General features: G+C 54.2%; 5 protein-coding genes across 5 annotated transcripts; all 5 read right to left on the reverse strand.

The window, feature by feature from the left end:
- Nucleotides 1-132: 132 nt before the first annotated feature.
- On the reverse strand, nucleotides 133-2,985 carry PHACADRAFT_260805 (uncharacterized protein). The gene is made up of 14 exons (XM_007398711.1): nucleotides 2,868-2,985; nucleotides 2,736-2,814; nucleotides 2,529-2,683; nucleotides 2,383-2,467; nucleotides 2,093-2,331; nucleotides 1,845-2,044; nucleotides 1,773-1,792; nucleotides 1,688-1,722; nucleotides 1,480-1,637; nucleotides 1,213-1,424; nucleotides 767-1,160; nucleotides 521-714; nucleotides 372-468; nucleotides 133-318 (listed from the first exon to the last, which is right to left on the reverse strand). Exons 1-14 carry the CDS (start codon nucleotides 2,968-2,970, stop codon nucleotides 253-255), a joined length of 2,037 nt encoding a protein of 678 aa, XP_007398773.1. The 5' UTR covers nucleotides 2,971-2,985; the 3' UTR covers nucleotides 133-252.
- A 421-nt stretch (nucleotides 2,986-3,406) lies between these two features.
- On the reverse strand, nucleotides 3,407-4,926 carry PHACADRAFT_260808 (uncharacterized protein). The gene is made up of 6 exons (XM_007398712.1): nucleotides 4,769-4,926; nucleotides 4,594-4,688; nucleotides 4,446-4,530; nucleotides 4,278-4,387; nucleotides 4,004-4,207; nucleotides 3,407-3,944 (listed from the first exon to the last, which is right to left on the reverse strand). Exons 2-6 carry the CDS (start codon nucleotides 4,648-4,650, stop codon nucleotides 3,540-3,542), a joined length of 861 nt encoding a protein of 286 aa, XP_007398774.1. The 5' UTR covers nucleotides 4,651-4,688; nucleotides 4,769-4,926; the 3' UTR covers nucleotides 3,407-3,539.
- Nucleotides 4,927-5,825: 899 nt separating this feature from the next.
- On the reverse strand, nucleotides 5,826-8,343 carry PHACADRAFT_176453 (uncharacterized protein). Its single transcript, XM_007398713.1, has 8 exons — nucleotides 7,897-8,343; nucleotides 7,760-7,840; nucleotides 7,579-7,704; nucleotides 7,500-7,527; nucleotides 7,394-7,452; nucleotides 7,128-7,338; nucleotides 6,283-7,076; nucleotides 5,826-6,226 (listed from the first exon to the last, which is right to left on the reverse strand). Exons 1-8 carry the CDS (start codon nucleotides 7,962-7,964, stop codon nucleotides 5,923-5,925), a joined length of 1,671 nt encoding a protein of 556 aa, XP_007398775.1. The 5' UTR covers nucleotides 7,965-8,343; the 3' UTR covers nucleotides 5,826-5,922.
- A 566-nt stretch (nucleotides 8,344-8,909) lies between these two features.
- Nucleotides 8,910-9,764, reverse strand: PHACADRAFT_186581 (uncharacterized protein). The gene is made up of 4 exons (XM_007398714.1): nucleotides 9,620-9,764; nucleotides 9,517-9,569; nucleotides 9,120-9,445; nucleotides 8,910-9,062 (listed from the first exon to the last, which is right to left on the reverse strand). Exons 1-4 carry the CDS (start codon nucleotides 9,730-9,732, stop codon nucleotides 8,937-8,939), a joined length of 618 nt encoding a protein of 205 aa, XP_007398776.1. The 5' UTR covers nucleotides 9,733-9,764; the 3' UTR covers nucleotides 8,910-8,936.
- A 2,382-nt stretch (nucleotides 9,765-12,146) lies between these two features.
- Nucleotides 12,147-15,265, reverse strand: PHACADRAFT_260812 (uncharacterized protein). The gene is made up of 6 exons (XM_007398715.1): nucleotides 15,224-15,265; nucleotides 15,080-15,145; nucleotides 14,856-15,028; nucleotides 13,742-14,795; nucleotides 13,504-13,682; nucleotides 12,147-13,447 (listed from the first exon to the last, which is right to left on the reverse strand). The coding sequence occupies exons 1-6, from the start codon at nucleotides 15,251-15,253 to the stop codon at nucleotides 12,463-12,465; spliced, it is 2,487 nt and encodes an 828-aa protein (XP_007398777.1). The 5' UTR covers nucleotides 15,254-15,265; the 3' UTR covers nucleotides 12,147-12,462.
- Nucleotides 15,266-18,093: the final 2,828 nt, after the last annotated feature.

Genomic DNA, 18,093 nt, shown 5'->3' on the forward strand with positions numbered 1-18,093 from the left:
CGTGCCAGCCAAGCGCGGGCACGTCCACCGCAAGAGAGTCTTCCAGATGGGGAAAGGGGCTGGGAAGCGAGTCAAAGCGTCAGAAAGAACAGACGCGGTGCGCGGAGGTGTGGCACTACAAGTTCTGCTGAAGGCAAGAGTTTCATGTCATTTCCAATTTTCCTTACTCGGAACAGGAGTGAGAAAGGCAGAACGATGTGAATATGTTACAACCGCTAGGTATCCAAGTTAGCGACGTTGACAGCCCTAGACCTACAGCTTGGCCCCGCTTCGTCCCGCCAAACGGCGGCCTCGCTCCAACACAGGCTTGATGTACTCCTATGCACGCTCTTTCAGGAACAGGAGCCAAAGTGGCAGATAAGGACGCGTACCTGGTAGCCGTCGACGACGTCAGTCTGGTTCTGGGGCTCGGTCTGCGCGCTGTCCCAGAGCGCCTCGTAGACCGCTCCGTTGTATACGCCGAGCGCGCTGCGAATGTGAGCCACTGTAGCGTCGCAATAATAGTGTAGATTGAACCCACCTGCCCAACTCCCAATCGGTGAAGCCGAACGCGTCAGTGAGCCCAATGGCTTGAGGTAAGAGCTTCAGCTCAAGACGCTTGATGGCCCTGCGCAGGTCTCCAGTAGGATCTCCGTTTAAGGTTTGCTGGCAATCTGGAAAGACGCCGAAAGATAGCAAGTCCGCAAGAGCTCCTTCAACCGTGACTAGCAGATACTACAACCTCTGTCAATGATGTAGGCGCAACATATATTGTACCAGTACTTACAAGAGTCAGAAGATCTTTCAAGATATGTGCGTCCTTGTCCGGTAGCTGCGAAGGTAATTCCTGAATGAAGCTTTCGACTTGCACAGCAACGAAAGCCTCGGTAGCAGCCCGGGATACACGCTGAGGAGCGCTCGCGTCGAGATCGTTCTCATGCTTCGCGTACTCGCGTATCATATGGGCGGCGCGCTGTTCTAGAAGATGCACGGAGGTGTGCGGGTCTGTCCATCCGGCAGTCGCTTTATCCGCTGCGGACTGCTCTGAGAGCAAGCGCAGGTAGCGAGCGGTCGGAGGTAATGTGGAAGGGTCGGAATGAGGCGCAGAGGCATAACGTTTGTACGCCTTCACAGCCGCTCGAACGACCTGGAGGTCTAAGACATAGTTATCCCCTTCAAACCTAACACCATGGCGTCACTAGTGGTACGGGCTGCAAAGCGAAGAGCACTTACGTAGTGGTAGGTATATAGTTTGCATAGATTTTACCCAGCCCAGAAAAGTCGCTGAAGCCATGACCACCAAGGGCTCGACGGGCGGTTTCTATGTCTTGGGCGACAGCGGTGGTTACGAGCACCTTCAGCCCGCTCGTTGTGGCGTGCATATCCGCCAAGAGCGAAGTATCACCTCGTGCAAGCCCCTCATTCATTGCAGAAAAAGCTTTTTCCTGACAATCAATGGTCAGCTACCGTTCGACAAGAATAACACAGTATACAGCATACGAGGTGGCGACCCAAAAGCAGAAGCACATATGCGCGAGAAAGAACAGGTAGTAGTCGATTGTAGACGGCAGGATAGTTGATGATCTGCTCCTCGAGGCCCTGAGGTGTTCCGCTACCTTGTCGACGCACAGTAGCGTAGCGTATAGCGATGGTCGCGGCTGTGTATATGAATCAACAAGAGTATTGCAAGGTGCTTTGAAGTTCCAACCTTTGGCAGCTGTCCATCCTCCACCTGTCACCATGCTGCTCTCAGGCTGAGTAATGTGCGAGGCATCTCAGTGCGCTTCACTTACGTCGAGCGAATATACAACATCTACCGCACCGTTAGCGGGAGAGTCAACATGCGGAACGAAAGCATTACTTACCCCGCCATAGCTGATCTTCGAATGGGGCGGCTGTCTGTAGTGGCCATCCTCGGTAACTTGAGCAAATTTGGATAACATGTAGTATCGCGGGATCCGGACATGATCAAACACGGCGTAGCCGTTGTCGATTGTTGAAAATCCACCGAATACTTTAGGGCCAATGTCTCCGAGAGTGATGCCAGGGAGAGTGCGATGATCATCTGCTAAAATGAGCGACGTGAGAGCAGGGCCCGAAAGATGCGACTTACCCAAGGATCGCAGTTGCACGAAGAACAGATGCGGACCCATATTCTTTCCATCTGGAAGGATGAGTAGCGCTGAGACAACGCCATGAGTAGCTAGTTTGCCGGCAGCTCCAATCCACCATTTCCTGCTAGTGAAGGTGGGTGAGTTGATAACGAACTCCTTGCTTTCTGGGACGTATGTCGCGGTCGTTTCTAGACCGCCAACGTTCGTCCCATGCGCCAGTTCGGTCTGCAGGTAGCATCTGCGAACTAGTTCAATTGTGCATAGAGAGATAACTTAGGGTTAAACTTACCCTAAAAGACCTCGGTTGGCGATTAGCGCACCGTATTCCGCGAGTAGTTCATCGGAAGCCTGCGATCGGAGGACAGGCTCGAACGCTACCGAAGCGCATCGACAGCTGTTAGCACAATTGGGCGGAGCTCAGTGAACCGCACGCACCAACATAGTGCATGGAGTATGCAGACGATTCTCCCACGTTCTCCATTGCCATCCTGAACTGTGCATCCGTCCATCCATGCTTGTCCTGTAGGTCATGCATTCTCTTCGCCAGCTTCAGAGACTCTTTGAATCGTTCCTTTCGAGTAAGATAGACTCTGAATACCAAGGATTCAGATAAGGGTCCACTTGTATAAGCGATGCACGGACCTATACCGATGATCGAATGTAGGGTCCTTGGAGAGTAAGTCTACAACATGCGCATGTTCTTCCCACCGCGCTTGACCACCTATTCCATCGCTGAGTATCATACGACGTAGTAAGATTGCGTACTGGACTTACCATAAGCGAAGTCCCGGACCAACGCGGTGTCAACTTCGCTCTGCTCTCTTGCCCGCTGCATATCAATGCGAGCCTGCTTCTCTGGAGTACTGCGCTCGGCCATGGTGCTTTCGTCAACCTAGACTGTCACAGAGGGAGGGTAAAGACCTAGAGAGGGTCGATGTTGAGGTCTAGATAAGTATCTTCTCAAGCCGCTGAAACCGAAGCCCATCTGTGATTCGGTCAGTCTGATATCTGACCCCGGCGATTGTTGCATAGCAATGTGATTGATATTTGTTCAACTTATGCACTATACAATATCATCGCGAGAATTCAAGTACCCGAGAATGAAAATGCGGTGGAATTGCATGTAGAGATGAGTATGAAGAGAATCAAGAGATGAATCATACAGGCGTGACAACGACTTCTCAAGTGTCACGCGCGTTGTCACGGAGCGTTATTCGTGATGTTGTGACATTGCTGGAGATGGTGGATGATAACGTTAACTTTGCGTTGTTCACACAGCCTGCCTGTCGCAAGTACTAGTGATCTCATAAAAACTAAACTTAGTGATTAAACTGTGTAACTCTTTAAGCTCGAAGACAGCGTCGATAGCTGGGAGACGGTGGTATTGAAGGGAGAGAAGAAAGCAAGCAGAGGGAACTAAGCAATGTTACACCACCAGAACTCGACTTAGTCCATCAACTTCGGCAACACCGTGATCAGTTGGTCAACATTCAAGTACTGTACCCACCCCTCAAGTTCCTTCTTGTCCTTCTGCCAGATGAACTTGCTCTCGGCGGTGCCGCGGAAGAACGCCGTTGCACACTGGTAGATCTGTTCTTCAACCTCGCCGTTTTCATGCAGTACGCCGATGTTAGAAGTCCACATGCGGAATTCCCAGCCCTGGAGAGGGTAACCGTCGCCACGGGCGGTCTCACCGGGGAGGTTGAACTCGAGCCGGGACCAGTCGAAGCCCATTGGTTGCCCGATGGCCTTGATGTATGCCTGCTTGAGAGCAAGGATGAGACAGAGTCGGCGCAGGATGACTTCAGGTTTCTCATTTGGCAGGATAAATGATATTTCGAGAGGGGTTAACTAGGGGTCCGTCATTCAGCCTACCCATACAAGGGAGAGGAGACGGGACGGCGGCACACCTTGTGGTACTGTGACTCCGCCCACACTGAGATTGACGTTTCGGCAGAGCTTGTGCAGAGATGCTTGAGACCGAGGCCGAGATTAACGACTTCGCGCTGGCGGCCCTGGGTCATGACCATACCGACGAGGCGATCTTCATACGCGAGGTGGTAGCCTATCATCGCCTTGAGGCGATGTGTTGGGTTCATTGGGTTGTCAGTCTCCTGCAAGGAAGAACATCAGAGAGGAACAGAAGGGTACGAGGCATGTCGCAGTCCCGGAATGAAAACCAACCTGCTCTATCCAGCGCTTGCCATTTTGATTACTGCAGTCCTTCCATTTTGCACGCGGAATCCGGCGATGTCGCATCATGAGCAGCGGGAGCATCTGCGCCACGATTTGCCCTGTGGTGTGTGGCGTGAGTGGGCCCGCGGAGTCTACCGGAAGTTTTTTTTCACGTACTTATTGACTCGTGCGACTGTGGCGCGTAAGGAATTTGGACGTGCGGGACGCAGATTTGTATGGTCCTATAGCACTTGTCATACTCCTGCGAATGCGTAACCCGAACTTTGAGTTGCTAGTGTGGCGTTAGACATATGCACACGCTCACCTCTTGAGTCATCGGCCTGTTGTAGGAGAGCATCCAGACCAAAATTGGGCAATCCATGGACGCGTGTCACGAGGATGTAGAAGGACAGTGAAGATCTAGGAGGAGCAAGCTAAGAGTGAGAAAAGTGCAGAATTTCTCCTTTATCCCGCAGGCAACGATAGGATATCATCAGTACCTATGGCGGTCCTTGGTCGTCACGTTCCGTTTCGAGCAGAAAATCAGTGGCGTCAAAATGACGGCGGAGGGCGCTGCGGTTCAACCCAAATACTCCGAAGTCCACTATTCAGGCTGATGCTTGGTCCTGCTATGACCTGCAAGTGAGTTCAATCGTCGTCGTCAGGACGGATACAGAGCAGGACAGCGAGCGCGCTGCAGGCGACCTTCCCGTGCATCGTGGCCTTGGTTAAAGTGATTTAAGCTGCATTTGAATGATCGGGCGTGGTTGGCGGCCGCAGACCCTTGCCAGCCCTGGCCACGCTGCAGGCGATTATCTGATGCCCTCTTCATACCCAGGCGGAGAGTTCCTCCAGACACTTGCCCCGATCCAGCGAGTTTGCGCGAGGGAACGTGGCGATGCGTGGCGGTGCGGAAGCAAACTGTGACAACTCCGACAAAGGCTCAGGCCTCAGGCACCCTCGCAAACCGTATATCTGTGCCATTCGCTCGAGCAACTACACGTTATGCATACGAACGTGATGACGAAACGACGTTTATCCTTGATAACGCTCGGGTCCCGTTCACCGCTGACCAGCCGATTCGGCTTTGCTAGTGATGCGACAGGCTAAAACAGACAGAAGTCCAGACAGAACGGCAGCCAGCCTCATGTTTGCCACATGTCGATGTAATGTCCTGATGGCTGTAGCCGAGCAGTATGGTGGCTTGGAGATATGACGTCCGTTGAAGGGAGGCCTGTGTATTCTCTAGCTACATACAGAAGATCGTCGTGTCGGAGACGTAGTTACCGACCATTGAGAATGCTCCGTCTATTGCTATTCGAGGCCGCTCAGCACCCGTAAATGTTGGTGTGAACGAGCTGCCACGGAGCATCACCTAAAATAGATTCAACGAGCATCGCTGAGATCGCCAACTGGACCAGTTAGCAGTAGTGGAAACATTCCAACTTCTCGGGCGGCCTGCTGACATGAAGATCATAGCAAAGAGAAAGTAGACCAGCGAGTATACCACCTTTATCTTTGCGCGAAGCCGAGCGAGCGAGATCATTCCATGCTTCCGACGATCAGGCCTTCAGGGCTCAAAATTATGAATATTATATACCATCTAGGTAAGAGCAAGCTCTAGATGAAACAGACGGCTTCACTTGTTTCCCATCTACAAATCGCTCTTCTCGTCGGCTTCGTGCGCGTCCTCCTTGTGCGGCGTGCGATGCTTCAAGTTGCCGACGTGCTCGAGCTCAGCGCGCTCATGCTTGAGGCGCACGAAGTGTTCCTCCTCGTCCCATACCCATGGACTCTTGCTTGCGAAGAGCAGGTCCATCTCCTCGAGCGTTCTGTTCGCTGTCTCGGGGTACAGCGCCCAGACCATCGGTATGCTCAAGAAATTGATCGCGCCAAAGATATGGAGCGTGTTCTCGCCGATGCGCGAGAACATGACCGGGTTCAGGAGCGTGAGCCACCTATACACGCCTCGGTCAGCGCCCTAGTTGACGTAGAAGAAGCACAGACAACGTACCCATTGCCGATGGACCAGCCAAACACACCGAACGCGTTGCCCTTGGCGCGAACCTCGAGCGGGAACGTCTCAGTCGGGTACACCCAGGGAATCGTGAGCCACGTCGCGCCGAAGATGAAAGTGTATGCGAAGATGAAGAATGCTGCCGCGCCGCCATACTGCGATGCCTTCTCAGGGTGATCCTTCAGCAACCGCGCGAACGCGCCGGCAAGGATGAGCGAAATGCCTTGGCCAATGGCGCCCCAGTACAAGCCGATCCGGCGGCCCCAACGGTCGATGGTGACGACGGCCAGGAGGGTGCTGATCATGTAGGTAATCTGCCAGTATAACATCAGCAGGAGCGTAAACGAGGCCATGTCGCGGAGACGTACGTCGTTAAGACCACTCATCCACTGCGATTTACGAGCCGAGTACCCTGCCTCAGCGAAGATAGTGGGCGCGTAGACTGTGATTGCGGCGATGCCGACCCACTCCTGGACAATCTGCAACCAGATCGAGAGCTGTACCCGCCGCGCGATGTGCAGGTTGCCGTCATCGTGGAGGCCAAAGAACATAGAGACATACGTGTTGCGCTTCGAGTGCTTTTTCTCAAGCGCGATAGCCGCGACGATGTCATCAAACTCTGCGACGGCAGTAGGATCTTCTAGGTCGCCTGTCTCACTGCGCAGGCGACTAAGAATCGTGCGAGCTTCGTCGGTACGGCCCATCTTGAGCAGCCATCGGGGCGACTCTGGCATGGTCGAAAGACAAGCTAAGAAGGCGAAGACTGGCAGAATCTGGAAAGCAATAGGGAACTGCAAGAGAAGTCAGCATCACACATGAAATGGAAGGCTGAACCTGCATACCCTCCAGCGAATCTGCGTATTACCGTCCCCGACGAATCCGAGGCCAAACTCCATCCAGTACGCAACGACGACTCCGAAGATATTCAATGTGAACTCGCTAGCGATGAACGCTCCTCTTGAAGTGTGCGTGGCAACTTCGGCGGACCAGACTGGAACGACAGCGTTCAGACAGCCAGTACCGATGCCATTGATAACACGAGCGCAGAGCATCCTAAAGCGAGATTGTGAGTTCGAAGAGCACAGTGGGTGGACTGCGGGAAATGTACCAAGCAGCATTCTGTGCAGAGCACTGGAGTGCAGCTCCAATGCAAACCCAAGCGGCGGCCTGCAAGATATCAGAATATGAACTTCACTCGGACACCGGAAACGTACCAGCATCATACTGCGTTTGCGTCCGATCCTACGAAAGCGTAAGCAACGAACATATCCTCCAGAATCCCAAAGGAATCACCTGTCACCGACGATTCCTCCCATGAGCGATCCAATAAGAGTTCCTAGGTAGTATATGCTGACAATGCCTCCCTGCTTGGTAGGCTCCGTGATGGTCGCAACATATCCTTCAGAAGGGCCAGCATACCTGTAGATGTGAGTCAGAACGGGTAGAGAAAGGCCGTGAATGAATGTGCTCTCACGTGGAGTAGCCAAGTCCCATAGTCGTAACATAATCTGGGGAGGTGTTCACGCCGCCCATGACGCCCTGGTCATAACCGAAGCTGTATCGGGAGATTGAGAACACATGTACGATGAACAAGACCGCAAACGGACTTACAAGAAGATAGCCAGACCAGCCACAAGATTGATGGTATAGTACAACCGTCTTCCACATAACGGTGCCATCTTTGTAGTCGTGCTCGTTGCACGGGGCCGTTAGAGGGTCAGGAAGTGAGCGAGTCACGGGGATACTCCACCGCCTTTATACCTTCGGCGGGCATGCAGATGCCCGTTCCACTTCGACACATGTCGTGCAACAGCCGATGGGCTTCGCGAGGTGAAAAACCAGTCTTGTGATCTCCTGGTCCAAGTCCACCGGCAAGAGAACAGGCATCTCTGCAACGTGCAGGGCACGGTTCGGGCGGACCGACGGTCTCTCAAAAGAATCACGGAGATCATGAGATGAAGGTCCATCTATCTTGGCGCGTGGTTGAAGGTACGCCCGATGTTGTCCGTACGAGGATGCACCAGTTGTGATGGACAAGGCACACCCAAGCGGTCTGCGCTTTTCCGCTTTTCCTACAGGCTCAAGATCAGGATCTTCCAGAGGGTCGTAGTCGAGGGAAAAGCCCATTCTTGTGTGGAAGAGAGCTAATAAAAAAGGCAGCGTTTGCCGGCGTTCGCCCTCGTGGCGCCTGCTGAAACAGGCGCGTGTATCGCGTCCCGCCCCCGACGCAATTAGACGCTAACGGCGCGGGGGATGATGCGGGGAAGGGTGGCCACCCGGCCACTTCTTGTCACGAGACGATTCGCGACAAAGCACACCCCAGGCGAGACTTGGCATACCCCTTTCATGCCTGGGCTGGCTGTCTGAGGCTCGGATGAGCCAGGCTGGTCAGACACCCTTAAATGCAGACTTATCTGTGGAGGGTACTATGAATTCGGCTGCGCATCGGACATGAGAGAGCGGGGTGGATGAATATGCAGACATCAGTGCATATCGGCACCGCTGCCAGTGTCCTTTAGGAAACTCATCGGTGCCACCATGCCCGCAGCTGCTGAAGCAACGCTTAACGCTGGCGACGAAACATGTCATTTCAGCGAAACCATATTTCATTTCCTTGGAGAGTGCCTATTTGCTTAGACAGATACTTATATTCATTTCTCGTATTCGAAGTACGTCTTGAGCTCCACATGCTTGACGGTAATCTCACTTGCGATTCCACGAACCGCATTGACAGCGTCCGCAAAAGCGCTGTTGTCGTTGATGGCTTTGAGATGAAGCTGCATGGAGCGTGAGGCACATTCACCACCGGTCTGCGAAGAAAATTATCCACGTACCTCGACGGTGTCCCAGCCGATGAGCGCGACATACTCGTCACGCTCGACAAGTTTTCCGTACGCCCCTCCGTGCGCGCCATTGACGCCGTTCGCCGCCGATGCTTGCGACAGGTGCGGCTGTATGTCCGAGAACGACTTGCCGCTGCCGAGCTTGTGTATGTGCGCGAAGGACGTGGCCTTGGCATTCAGAGCCGGTGCGGGCGACGCATTCAAGGGGACGTGGAACATGTTCAAAACGTGCAGCGAGCCGCCCTCGACGCAGGGCTTGAGCTTCTCTTGCAGCTGTGGGTATATGACTTTGTCGTTGATGAGCTCATAGTGAGCCTCTACCGACTCCCATACTTAGGGGCGCACGGGTCAGACAAGGAGTATGCAAAGGGTCTGAAGCTCGACGCACCAACGACCAGATACAGCGTTTTGTTGTCCTCATGTTGTAGACCGTGGTAAACACTGTCATTCCTTCGTCAGCATGACTGTTATACTGCCGCTGCGAGACTCACCCCAAACAGCCCTTTGCCTTCTTCGTGTACTCGCAGACGTCGTCTAGGAGGTTCGAATCATTGCGATACTTCTCCGATGAGGGGATGTAGACGATTTCGACGACAGGTGCCATGGCAGATAACTCGATATGCACAGCGAAAGTCGAGGACAGCGGCAGGGGCCTGTGCCCAATCGACAAGACCATTTATATTGAACACTGCGCCCCTGTTACACAAGATGCTCAGCTGACGAGCGATCTAGGAGGTGACACACGTAGCATAGTCGATAATATATCTCGCGGTGAACGCAGTGGCTAATTCGTAACCCGTGGTCGATGTCATACGGTGTCTGATCGCGCGTGTAATTGCGACCAGCTTCCGTAGGGTGCAGTCTGGTGCAGTTCGGCCTGCGGAAACAAGTCTTCTGACATAGCTGTGAAACCATCCTGCGACAAAGATTGTGTGCAGCGATCGAGGTGTATATCGCGCTGGAGCTCGGGCCATGTGTAAGGCAGATATCCGTACTCATTTCAACTTTGATTTTACACCCCATGGCTCGAGGGGTGTCTCTGAATAGAGGAGTATCTTCGTCAACACGCACAAAGAACGCACCCCATAGGAGATGGTCCCGGCAATGGGCAAACCAGAGAACATCCACCCGGGCTTGCTAACACGACGCCAAAGCGGAGGACAGCATGCATATGGTGCACGATCGACAATGAGTGGTGCACGGGCGTGCCCATGCCTTCGAGCACGCTGGAGGCGGAAATGAAACTATTTCATTCGCGGGAACCTTACGGGCCTGAGAAGGACACAGCCATTAGCCAGGCAGTCAATATGGAGTTCGCACCAGCAGAAGTCTTCGTCAGGTGCAAGGCCTTGGAGCGAACCAGGTATCCACATCTTTTTTATGTTCACCACGGGACACAGCGTGCAGTGAACCAGATTTCCGCACAACGGAGCCTGAGGTCGATTCAGCCCACTCGCGGAACAGCCACATCCGGCTGCGCATAACATATGCACTAAGTTCTCTCGGAAAGCTCTCTCAGAGCGAGGAAGAGATGAACATATCGCAGAGAGCCGAGGTTTGAAGCTTGAAGGACGGAAGTCAAGGATAAGGTGGGCGGGATGAACGAGCAGTAATACTAGAGTCACTACCTGGTAAGCTCATAGTAAGGATTTATACTTACCTGGTAAGTAAGCTACTGCAGCCCTCATTATTACCCCGGCTCATGCGTCAACCTGCCCTAAATCTTGCGCATTTTCTTCCTGGCTCTCACCTTCGTTTATCTTTGTTGCCTCCTTCGCCTCGCCGACAGCAAACCGGTGTGCTAGGAATCTTATGCGATGCTAGCGATTGACGACTTTCCGGGGTCACAGTGGAGGTGAGCATCCTGACTCGCTTTCATCTCGCTTCGCCCAGACGAAGTCAATTTCGCTGTGATGAGAAGTAATCATTCAGTTATCCCTGTCTTAACAAACGATGTCGATACGTCTTTACCACATTCTGACGCCATGTTACTCCTCCGGGATCGTCTCTGCTGCATAAGGTACTTCAGTGCTGACAAAGACCCCCTTCCCATAGACTGCACCCCTTCTCCAAGCTCCTCCGCCGGGGACGCCGTAGCCATTCAAGTGCGGTATTGCGCACACGTTGTACGTATAGCGCTATGATGTCTGCGGTCTCGTTGTACATATTGGACACCGCCCCGTCGCCAATCTATCGTTTACCACTGCCACATCCTGTCCTACAAGGGTCTGCATTCTAACACCCCGACTCTGTCGTATCATGACATCGAGCTTGCATACACGCAGGCAAGTCGTGCCCCGAACAGCCGGAGAGGTACCCGAGACTACAAGGTTCTCAAGGACGCCCCCATCACACTCTGCCTGAATCATCGAGCGATGATACCGCGCTGCCGAGCTCGTCGCTTTATGAAGTCACTTCGATGGGTCTGCTGGGAAGATACCATGCGGTGAAACACCGCACAGCGTTATCACAATTGAGTCGGCAGCATTGCGCCTCGCGAACGTTCTTCGTCTATCTTCTATAGAGTCTCTGGAGGAGTAGCATTGTGCCACAGGTTCACTTCGTTGGACCGGTGCTCTACACCGGGTCGGACAGCGAACTCTAACTTTCGTATGAGTGCCAGACCTGGCGAAGAGCAGGTCAAAACGCTTCTGCTCTGTCGGCGGCATTGAAAGTTGAACGTTTGAACCTTGGTCAATCCCCTACACACAGCTGGACCACGCCGACTATAGGCTTACATTTCACTCGAGAATCATCATGTAGACTGTAACATAGAAGCAAGCTCGTCACCAGTTGACATCTCAAGCTTATTTGAGATGCGCGGACATGGATCCGCAGAATGCTTGCTGCACAAAAGCGTCGTTGTAAGACAGAAGAGTTTACAGCTTTGCGGGTACGGAGAGCACAAAAATAAGTGAACTCTTAAGGACTACGATAACATTACTGCGACCCACAGTTTAAATATCTACCGGGTTTTGGGGCTTGATCTGCGAAGCCCTTCGCTTGGTGTCATGATACAGAGGTGTGTGTGAAGAAGGACGGGAGAAGAGACGGACAAGAGAACACCTATGGATATATGTGGGCGGAAGATAACGTGGTGCGAGATGAGAGGGAATAGGGAGAAGAGAAGAAAATGCTGATGATTGCTGCGACGATGAAAGACGGAATTGAGATGCTATGCAGTGTGACGGTCTAAGCAGGAGCCGCGACGAAAACTATTGCTACGACAAACACCCAGAATACTGTGCGAAAGCTAGATGACGATCGTCCGAGACCAGAAGAGTCCGAGCGAGGGGAGTGAAACCGTGAGAACATCGAGTCGAGACATCGATGTCTAGTAGGCCTGCATCGCGGTGTCGTGAAGGTCGTAGGCAGTGCTCCACTCGTGCGAGAGCATCGGCGGGTGAGGTAGAAGCGAGCCGAGCGCGTTCTTCGGCGAGTCCTCCGGGCCCGGCGGCAGCATCGGCGGGTGCAAGTATGCGTTGAAGAGCGACTCGGTGTCATCGTGCTGCAGCGTCTGCAGGTAGTCCATCGACGACTCGTCCGGCGGAAGCATTGGCGGGTGGACAAACTGCGGCGAATTATGCGGGGGAAGCATCGGCGGGTGCCAGCCGTTGGCGTGCTGGCTCACCGAGGCCGCCGCTGCTCCCTGGTGGTGCTGTTGGTGGGTAGCGTTCCGGAACATGCCACCGTAGCTCGAGAAGAAGTTAAAATCCAGCGACGACGATCGCTGCGAGGAGTGTGACGTCGATGACGCCGACGAATACGAGTCAGTGCTGTACGAGCTGTAAGTCGTGGCAGACGACGGCGGTTCAGAATCGTTGCTCATCCGGCGACGCTTCGTGGACCGTGTTTGCTCAGCGACGTCATAGTCAGAGGCGTCAGGGTACTGGAGCTCGGCCGACATGTTGTACATCTGCGCCAGTTGGTCAGGGTGGTAAGGACCAGGGTACGATAGCGAGTAAGTTGGCATTTGCGAGTAGCCGTTGCTGCCGTGGTCGCCGCCGTTCGCGCCGCTACCGTTGACTTGACCGTTATGCTGATTCTGCGCAGCCAGATTCGCGAACGCGTTCATGATCTCTGTTTGAGTCGGCGGGAGATACTCATTTTGATCCTCGCTGCTGTAACTGGACTGAGTCGTCGAGTCGGGAGCGAGGGTTGGCATGTTGCCCTCGGGAGAGGCGCGGCGGCTGGCCCCAGGACTGGCGGACGGAGTCTCGGAGGTGTTGCCACTAGCACGGCGAGCATCGTGGCGTGCCCGCTTGCGAATGACATCAGACTTCATGGAGATCGGACGAGCCGAGCCATGAAGCTTGTAGCTGCGAGCGACAAACAATTAGCATGCATGTACATAGACAGCAAAGGCCGCACTTACTAGAGACCGCATGCATTGCAAACGGTCTTGCCCTCGTCGTCCTTGCGCCAGAGCGGCGTCGCGGTGGTGTGACAGTTGTAGCACTGCGCGACAACCTCCTGCGACTCCTGACGAGGAGCAGTCTGTGAACGACCCTCGCCGTGGTTGTTGCGCATGCTCTTGGGACGGGGGCGTTTGTGCTATAGCGGGAATGCGGGTCAGAGAACACAAAAAAGGACACACGATAGCTGGCACTCACTAGCTTACAGTAGAGTCCGCAAGCGTTACAGTTGAGCTCATCGTTGAGACCGCGACGCCACAGCGGAGTGTGGGTAGCGCCGCAGTTAGAGCACTCTGCCTTGACACCACCAGGGGCAGAGCTGGTGGTGTTCGTAGTCGAGTTGACAGGTGTCGCACCAGGACCCGACGAACGCGAACTGTTCGCAGTGCGCAGGCTGAGCGACGGCCGCTTACCGTTGACTGGGGTCGCACTGGGCACAGGGTTCGGGCCGAGGCGGGACGGCGTGATCGTCCGGGGCACGAGATCCTCGACGATGTGCGGCACGGCGCGTAGCGCGCTCGCGGACGAGACCATCGACTCGTCCTCATGCGGATGGTCGTCATATGTGGGAGCAGAGGCGGTGGTTTCCGCATCGTTTGTTGCAGGCTTCATATCTTCTTCCTGAGAAGTAAAGGTTGACTCGCTGCTTTGGCGAGCCTCGGAACCGTTGAACACTACTGACCAGCCGCCAGGGCTGTCGGCGTTGAGGATCTCGTCGAGCGGGAGTTCGATGGTCGGACGGGGAATAGAAAATCCGTCTGAGCTGCTGTTGGTGTTAAGGCCTTCGCCGTAGGTCATGACGTTCGTGAGAGTGGGTGATGGATACAGTAGAGCAGATGGACCAAAATCGGAGGAAAAGAGAGAAGGAAATTGGAGGGATGCAGAGTCTTTAGTCGTGATGGCGTCGCTGGCGTTGCTGTCGACCCCAGCAGATGAGTGCTTGCGGCCGCGCTGAGTGAGCGGCTGGTCCTTCGTACTATTGTCATTGTCGACGTTGAATGCACGAGTAGTTGGGCGTCCTCGCTTGTTGTCCCTGAACTCGGCAGAAGGCTTGAGGTCGGGCTTCTGGCACGGCATCGAGGTCGCAGGGGCAGTAGGCTGGTCGACGCTGAAGGTGAACTGCATACGGTGGAGCGTGCCGTTGCGGTTCTGGTTCGCCTCCCTTTCACGCTCGCGTTCGAGAGCGCGCTGCTGGATGATGTCTGTCGAGTGGTTGCGGCGGAACCCAGGGGCCTGAAGCTCTTCAATGCTCCTAGTCGTCGTAGTCGACTTTAAGCGCGCCTCCCGACGGTGGCGCTGTAAAACGACTCACCGTCCTTTCTCCTTATCTAACTTGTCACTCATGCACTTCGACAGCTTACGGAACTCTCGCTTCGACTTTGCATTGTCGCTGTCGACTATGAGGTTCTGGAGATGCCACAACCGCCAGCTCAAATTCTCGAGACGCTGACCCTGCTCGAGGAAACTGGCGACCTTCGTGCAGACCTGCGACAGGCTTACTACCTTGGCAACACCTCAAAAGTTAAGGACACGTACCTTCCATGTCTTAGTCAATGAGTCGGTATCGCCCAAGTTGCTAAAAGGAACGAAGGACTTGTTCCCCTGTAGTTACGCGAGTCATTCCAAACGAAGAAACAATTGGTGAGCTCAGGAGCACAACTGTCGGACAAAAGCACAGACTTTGAACTTGAGGTTAAGGATGGAGGGCATTTACTGTCGGACGTGGCAAGCAGGATGGGGGAAACGTCGAAACAAGTGGAGAGTTGGGCTGGTTATAAGTTATCCGGGACGAAGATGCTGCCCTTCCGCCATTTAGGCGCCTAAAGTAATATCTCGGAAAATTTTGGAGATCCGCCCAATTTCAGGTCAGATTCGCCCGCCCGGCCGTCCGCATGCAAGGGCCGAATTTCCTGGTCCCCTCAAGTTTAGACCTGGTGAAACAGCTCCAAATTCAGCTAGTCATGCCACACGGTTGCGAGCCCAGTTGTCGGAGACACGCAACGAGGCACGCACCTCGTTCCTGAGGCGTAGTAGGGCGAATAAAAAATGGGGAAAATGGGCTAATAAAACAGAGAGCAAGAACGTGGTGCGTAGAATATCCGAAAGCGGCAGTATGGTACAGACGTCAGCCCGCGCGCCGGCGGGAATAAGAAGCTAGGTTTGAGAATTGCGGTGTCTGCGGTCCCAGCCTTGAGGCAGCCCTCTACTGCCAGAGCGCTGAGATGCTTCGAACCTTTCGGAGAAGGGTGACTGTGATGAGATACGGCCCTTGCGAACAAATGCTGCGACTTACCCCGCCTTGTCTTCCCTGCCTAACCGTATGCGCTCCTACACGCCCGCGTCCTATCTGGCACAAGGTCCGATCCGAAACAGCCGTCGTCGTTGATGGCTCAGCCGCGGCCGCTGGCTGTAGACGCGGTCCGTAGCGTCGGTGCCTAAAATATGCAGCACCCACCACACACGTGGACCCCGCCATTGAGGAAGTCCCTGCATGCGGCGGCGGCTGCAAATTCAAAGTCGACGAAGGCACGGTGGTGAGGCCGATGGAGTCTACAGCCGATTTTCACCCGGACATCCGCTCGCACAGAAGCTATGCCCGTCTGAGACTGATGGATGCTTGGCAGACTGGTGGCATACTCAGCGGCCTCGCCACCGCCGAGCTGTCGTGCAGGCGCGCTGAAGACGACGCACAGTTGGCAGGCGGATGGCTGCAGGCACTTAAGACGATTGATGCATCAATCTCGACGCCCACCCTGGAGCGAGTTGAACGTAAACAGCTCAGCATTGGGACCGTACAATCGACCTGTTCTCAAGCTGTATGGGACCCATCAATGCGTGGGCGAGGTTGGAATTCCAGTAAACAACAGGCGCACCCATGATAGCTGCTTCTCATTCCAAATAGCGGACAGCGGTCACTGATGGTGGCTCTCCCGCTAGCACGCCGCGCGCGCCAGTAGTCGCTCCGCAGCCCGTATATGTTCACAATACTGGTGGCAGCCACTAGACGGATGTCCTAGTACCTATCACAGCTCATTTCTCCTTACCCAATTTTCCGAGCCGCCCTCAACGGCCGAGCTCAGATTGGCTCTGTCATTTGTCCGAGAGTCACGGGATCGTGCACATTGATGGGACGCTGCCTCGAGGCGAATTGCACCATGCTCCATCAGCTATTTCGAGGACCCTCTGGCGTGGAGGAGTTGCAAATCCTTGTGCCCTTGGCTGTGAGCCTGATCGAAACATCCGACAGCTTGTCTGGCGGCATCCAGCGACTCTAATGGTGAAACCTGAAAGAATTTTAATGAAGTGTCCAGCCGCAGAAGCCGGAGTGCATCTAGCCTCGGAAGACAGTCAGCACACTCAGCAAGCTCGCGATGGACTGTGCTGGGGAACGCACCCCAGCTCACATGCAACGCCACGCACACACCCTATGAAACCCGGTGTATTGAACGGGGAAGCTGGAGACCCTTGAGTGCGAAGTGTCGGCGGCTCCGGTGGTAACGAGCTCATTTCGAGGTGAGTTCTGATTTCTCGAAGCTAGTACCGCTCCTAGTCACGGTGCCCCACAAGCCCGAAGCTGTGAACTGTGTGTATGCGTGTCTTCTGCATATCAGAGAAGTAGACTTGCCGGACTCCGCCAACTCCGTCTGCAACGCCGATTGTCAGTAATTGCGAAGCTATAATCGTGAATGTCCATTCTCACCGGGGCGTTAGGCATGGTAGGGTGGCCTCAAGGCAGCGACAGATGGGCCTCTGTGTGCCTCTATACAACAAGCAGACGGCCAAGAGAGATCCGATAAGCAACAGCAGTGTTATCGATGTCGGTACAGAACGCAAAGTAATAGACTCAGGTCACGTGTACGCTGGTCAGGAGACAAGGCACTGTGGGCGTAGCTGTACGGTAGCATAGGCACACATAGAAGCGTCCAGGATATGAATACAACGAGGCAAGCACAAGTGTACTAGAACCCAGTTGGTATAATGGTGTCCAGCACGATCTCCATCACCCTCGCAGACTATGCCGGCATGGGTATGTGGAGGGATTGGCAGATAGACATTGGGAACACGCTTGGGCAGCAAGGCTCAAAGCGCATCAACGATGAGACTCGTATTCGAGGGCTGCAACAGCACAACAGGACGAAGTCCAGCGTAACATGCGGCTTTCGCCAGAGAATAAGCAAGTCTTCGGGCTGTTGTCGAAACACGGTGAATGCGCGCAGTAAACGATGCACGTTGTAAATCGTTAGAATAAGAAGCAGGTTGGCCTAGCAGCTCGTCTGAAGCAAGTCAGCGGATCGGTGTTGAGACTGTCGTGAACAGACCCGAATAGGGAATGTAGAGCTTGTGACTGACAGATGGCTTGGAGTATGAGACATAACATGTCGAAAAGGCGCACACATACCGGTCTAGCAGCAGCAGTGATCCGAGGTTCCGCTGGCGTATCGACATTATCCGCCAGGTTGCTGGTCAGCGGAAAGATAGGCTGGCGCTTCCCTGGGGACCCTAGCGGTAAAGGGCTGTGAGTAACACCACGAGTGTGAGGAATTTCCAGG

Source organism: Phanerochaete carnosa (genome assembly GCF_000300595.1).
Source record: "Phanerochaete carnosa HHB-10118-sp unplaced genomic scaffold PHACAscaffold_8, whole genome shotgun sequence".
Taxonomy (NCBI): domain Eukaryota; kingdom Fungi; phylum Basidiomycota; class Agaricomycetes; order Polyporales; family Phanerochaetaceae; genus Phanerochaete; species Phanerochaete carnosa.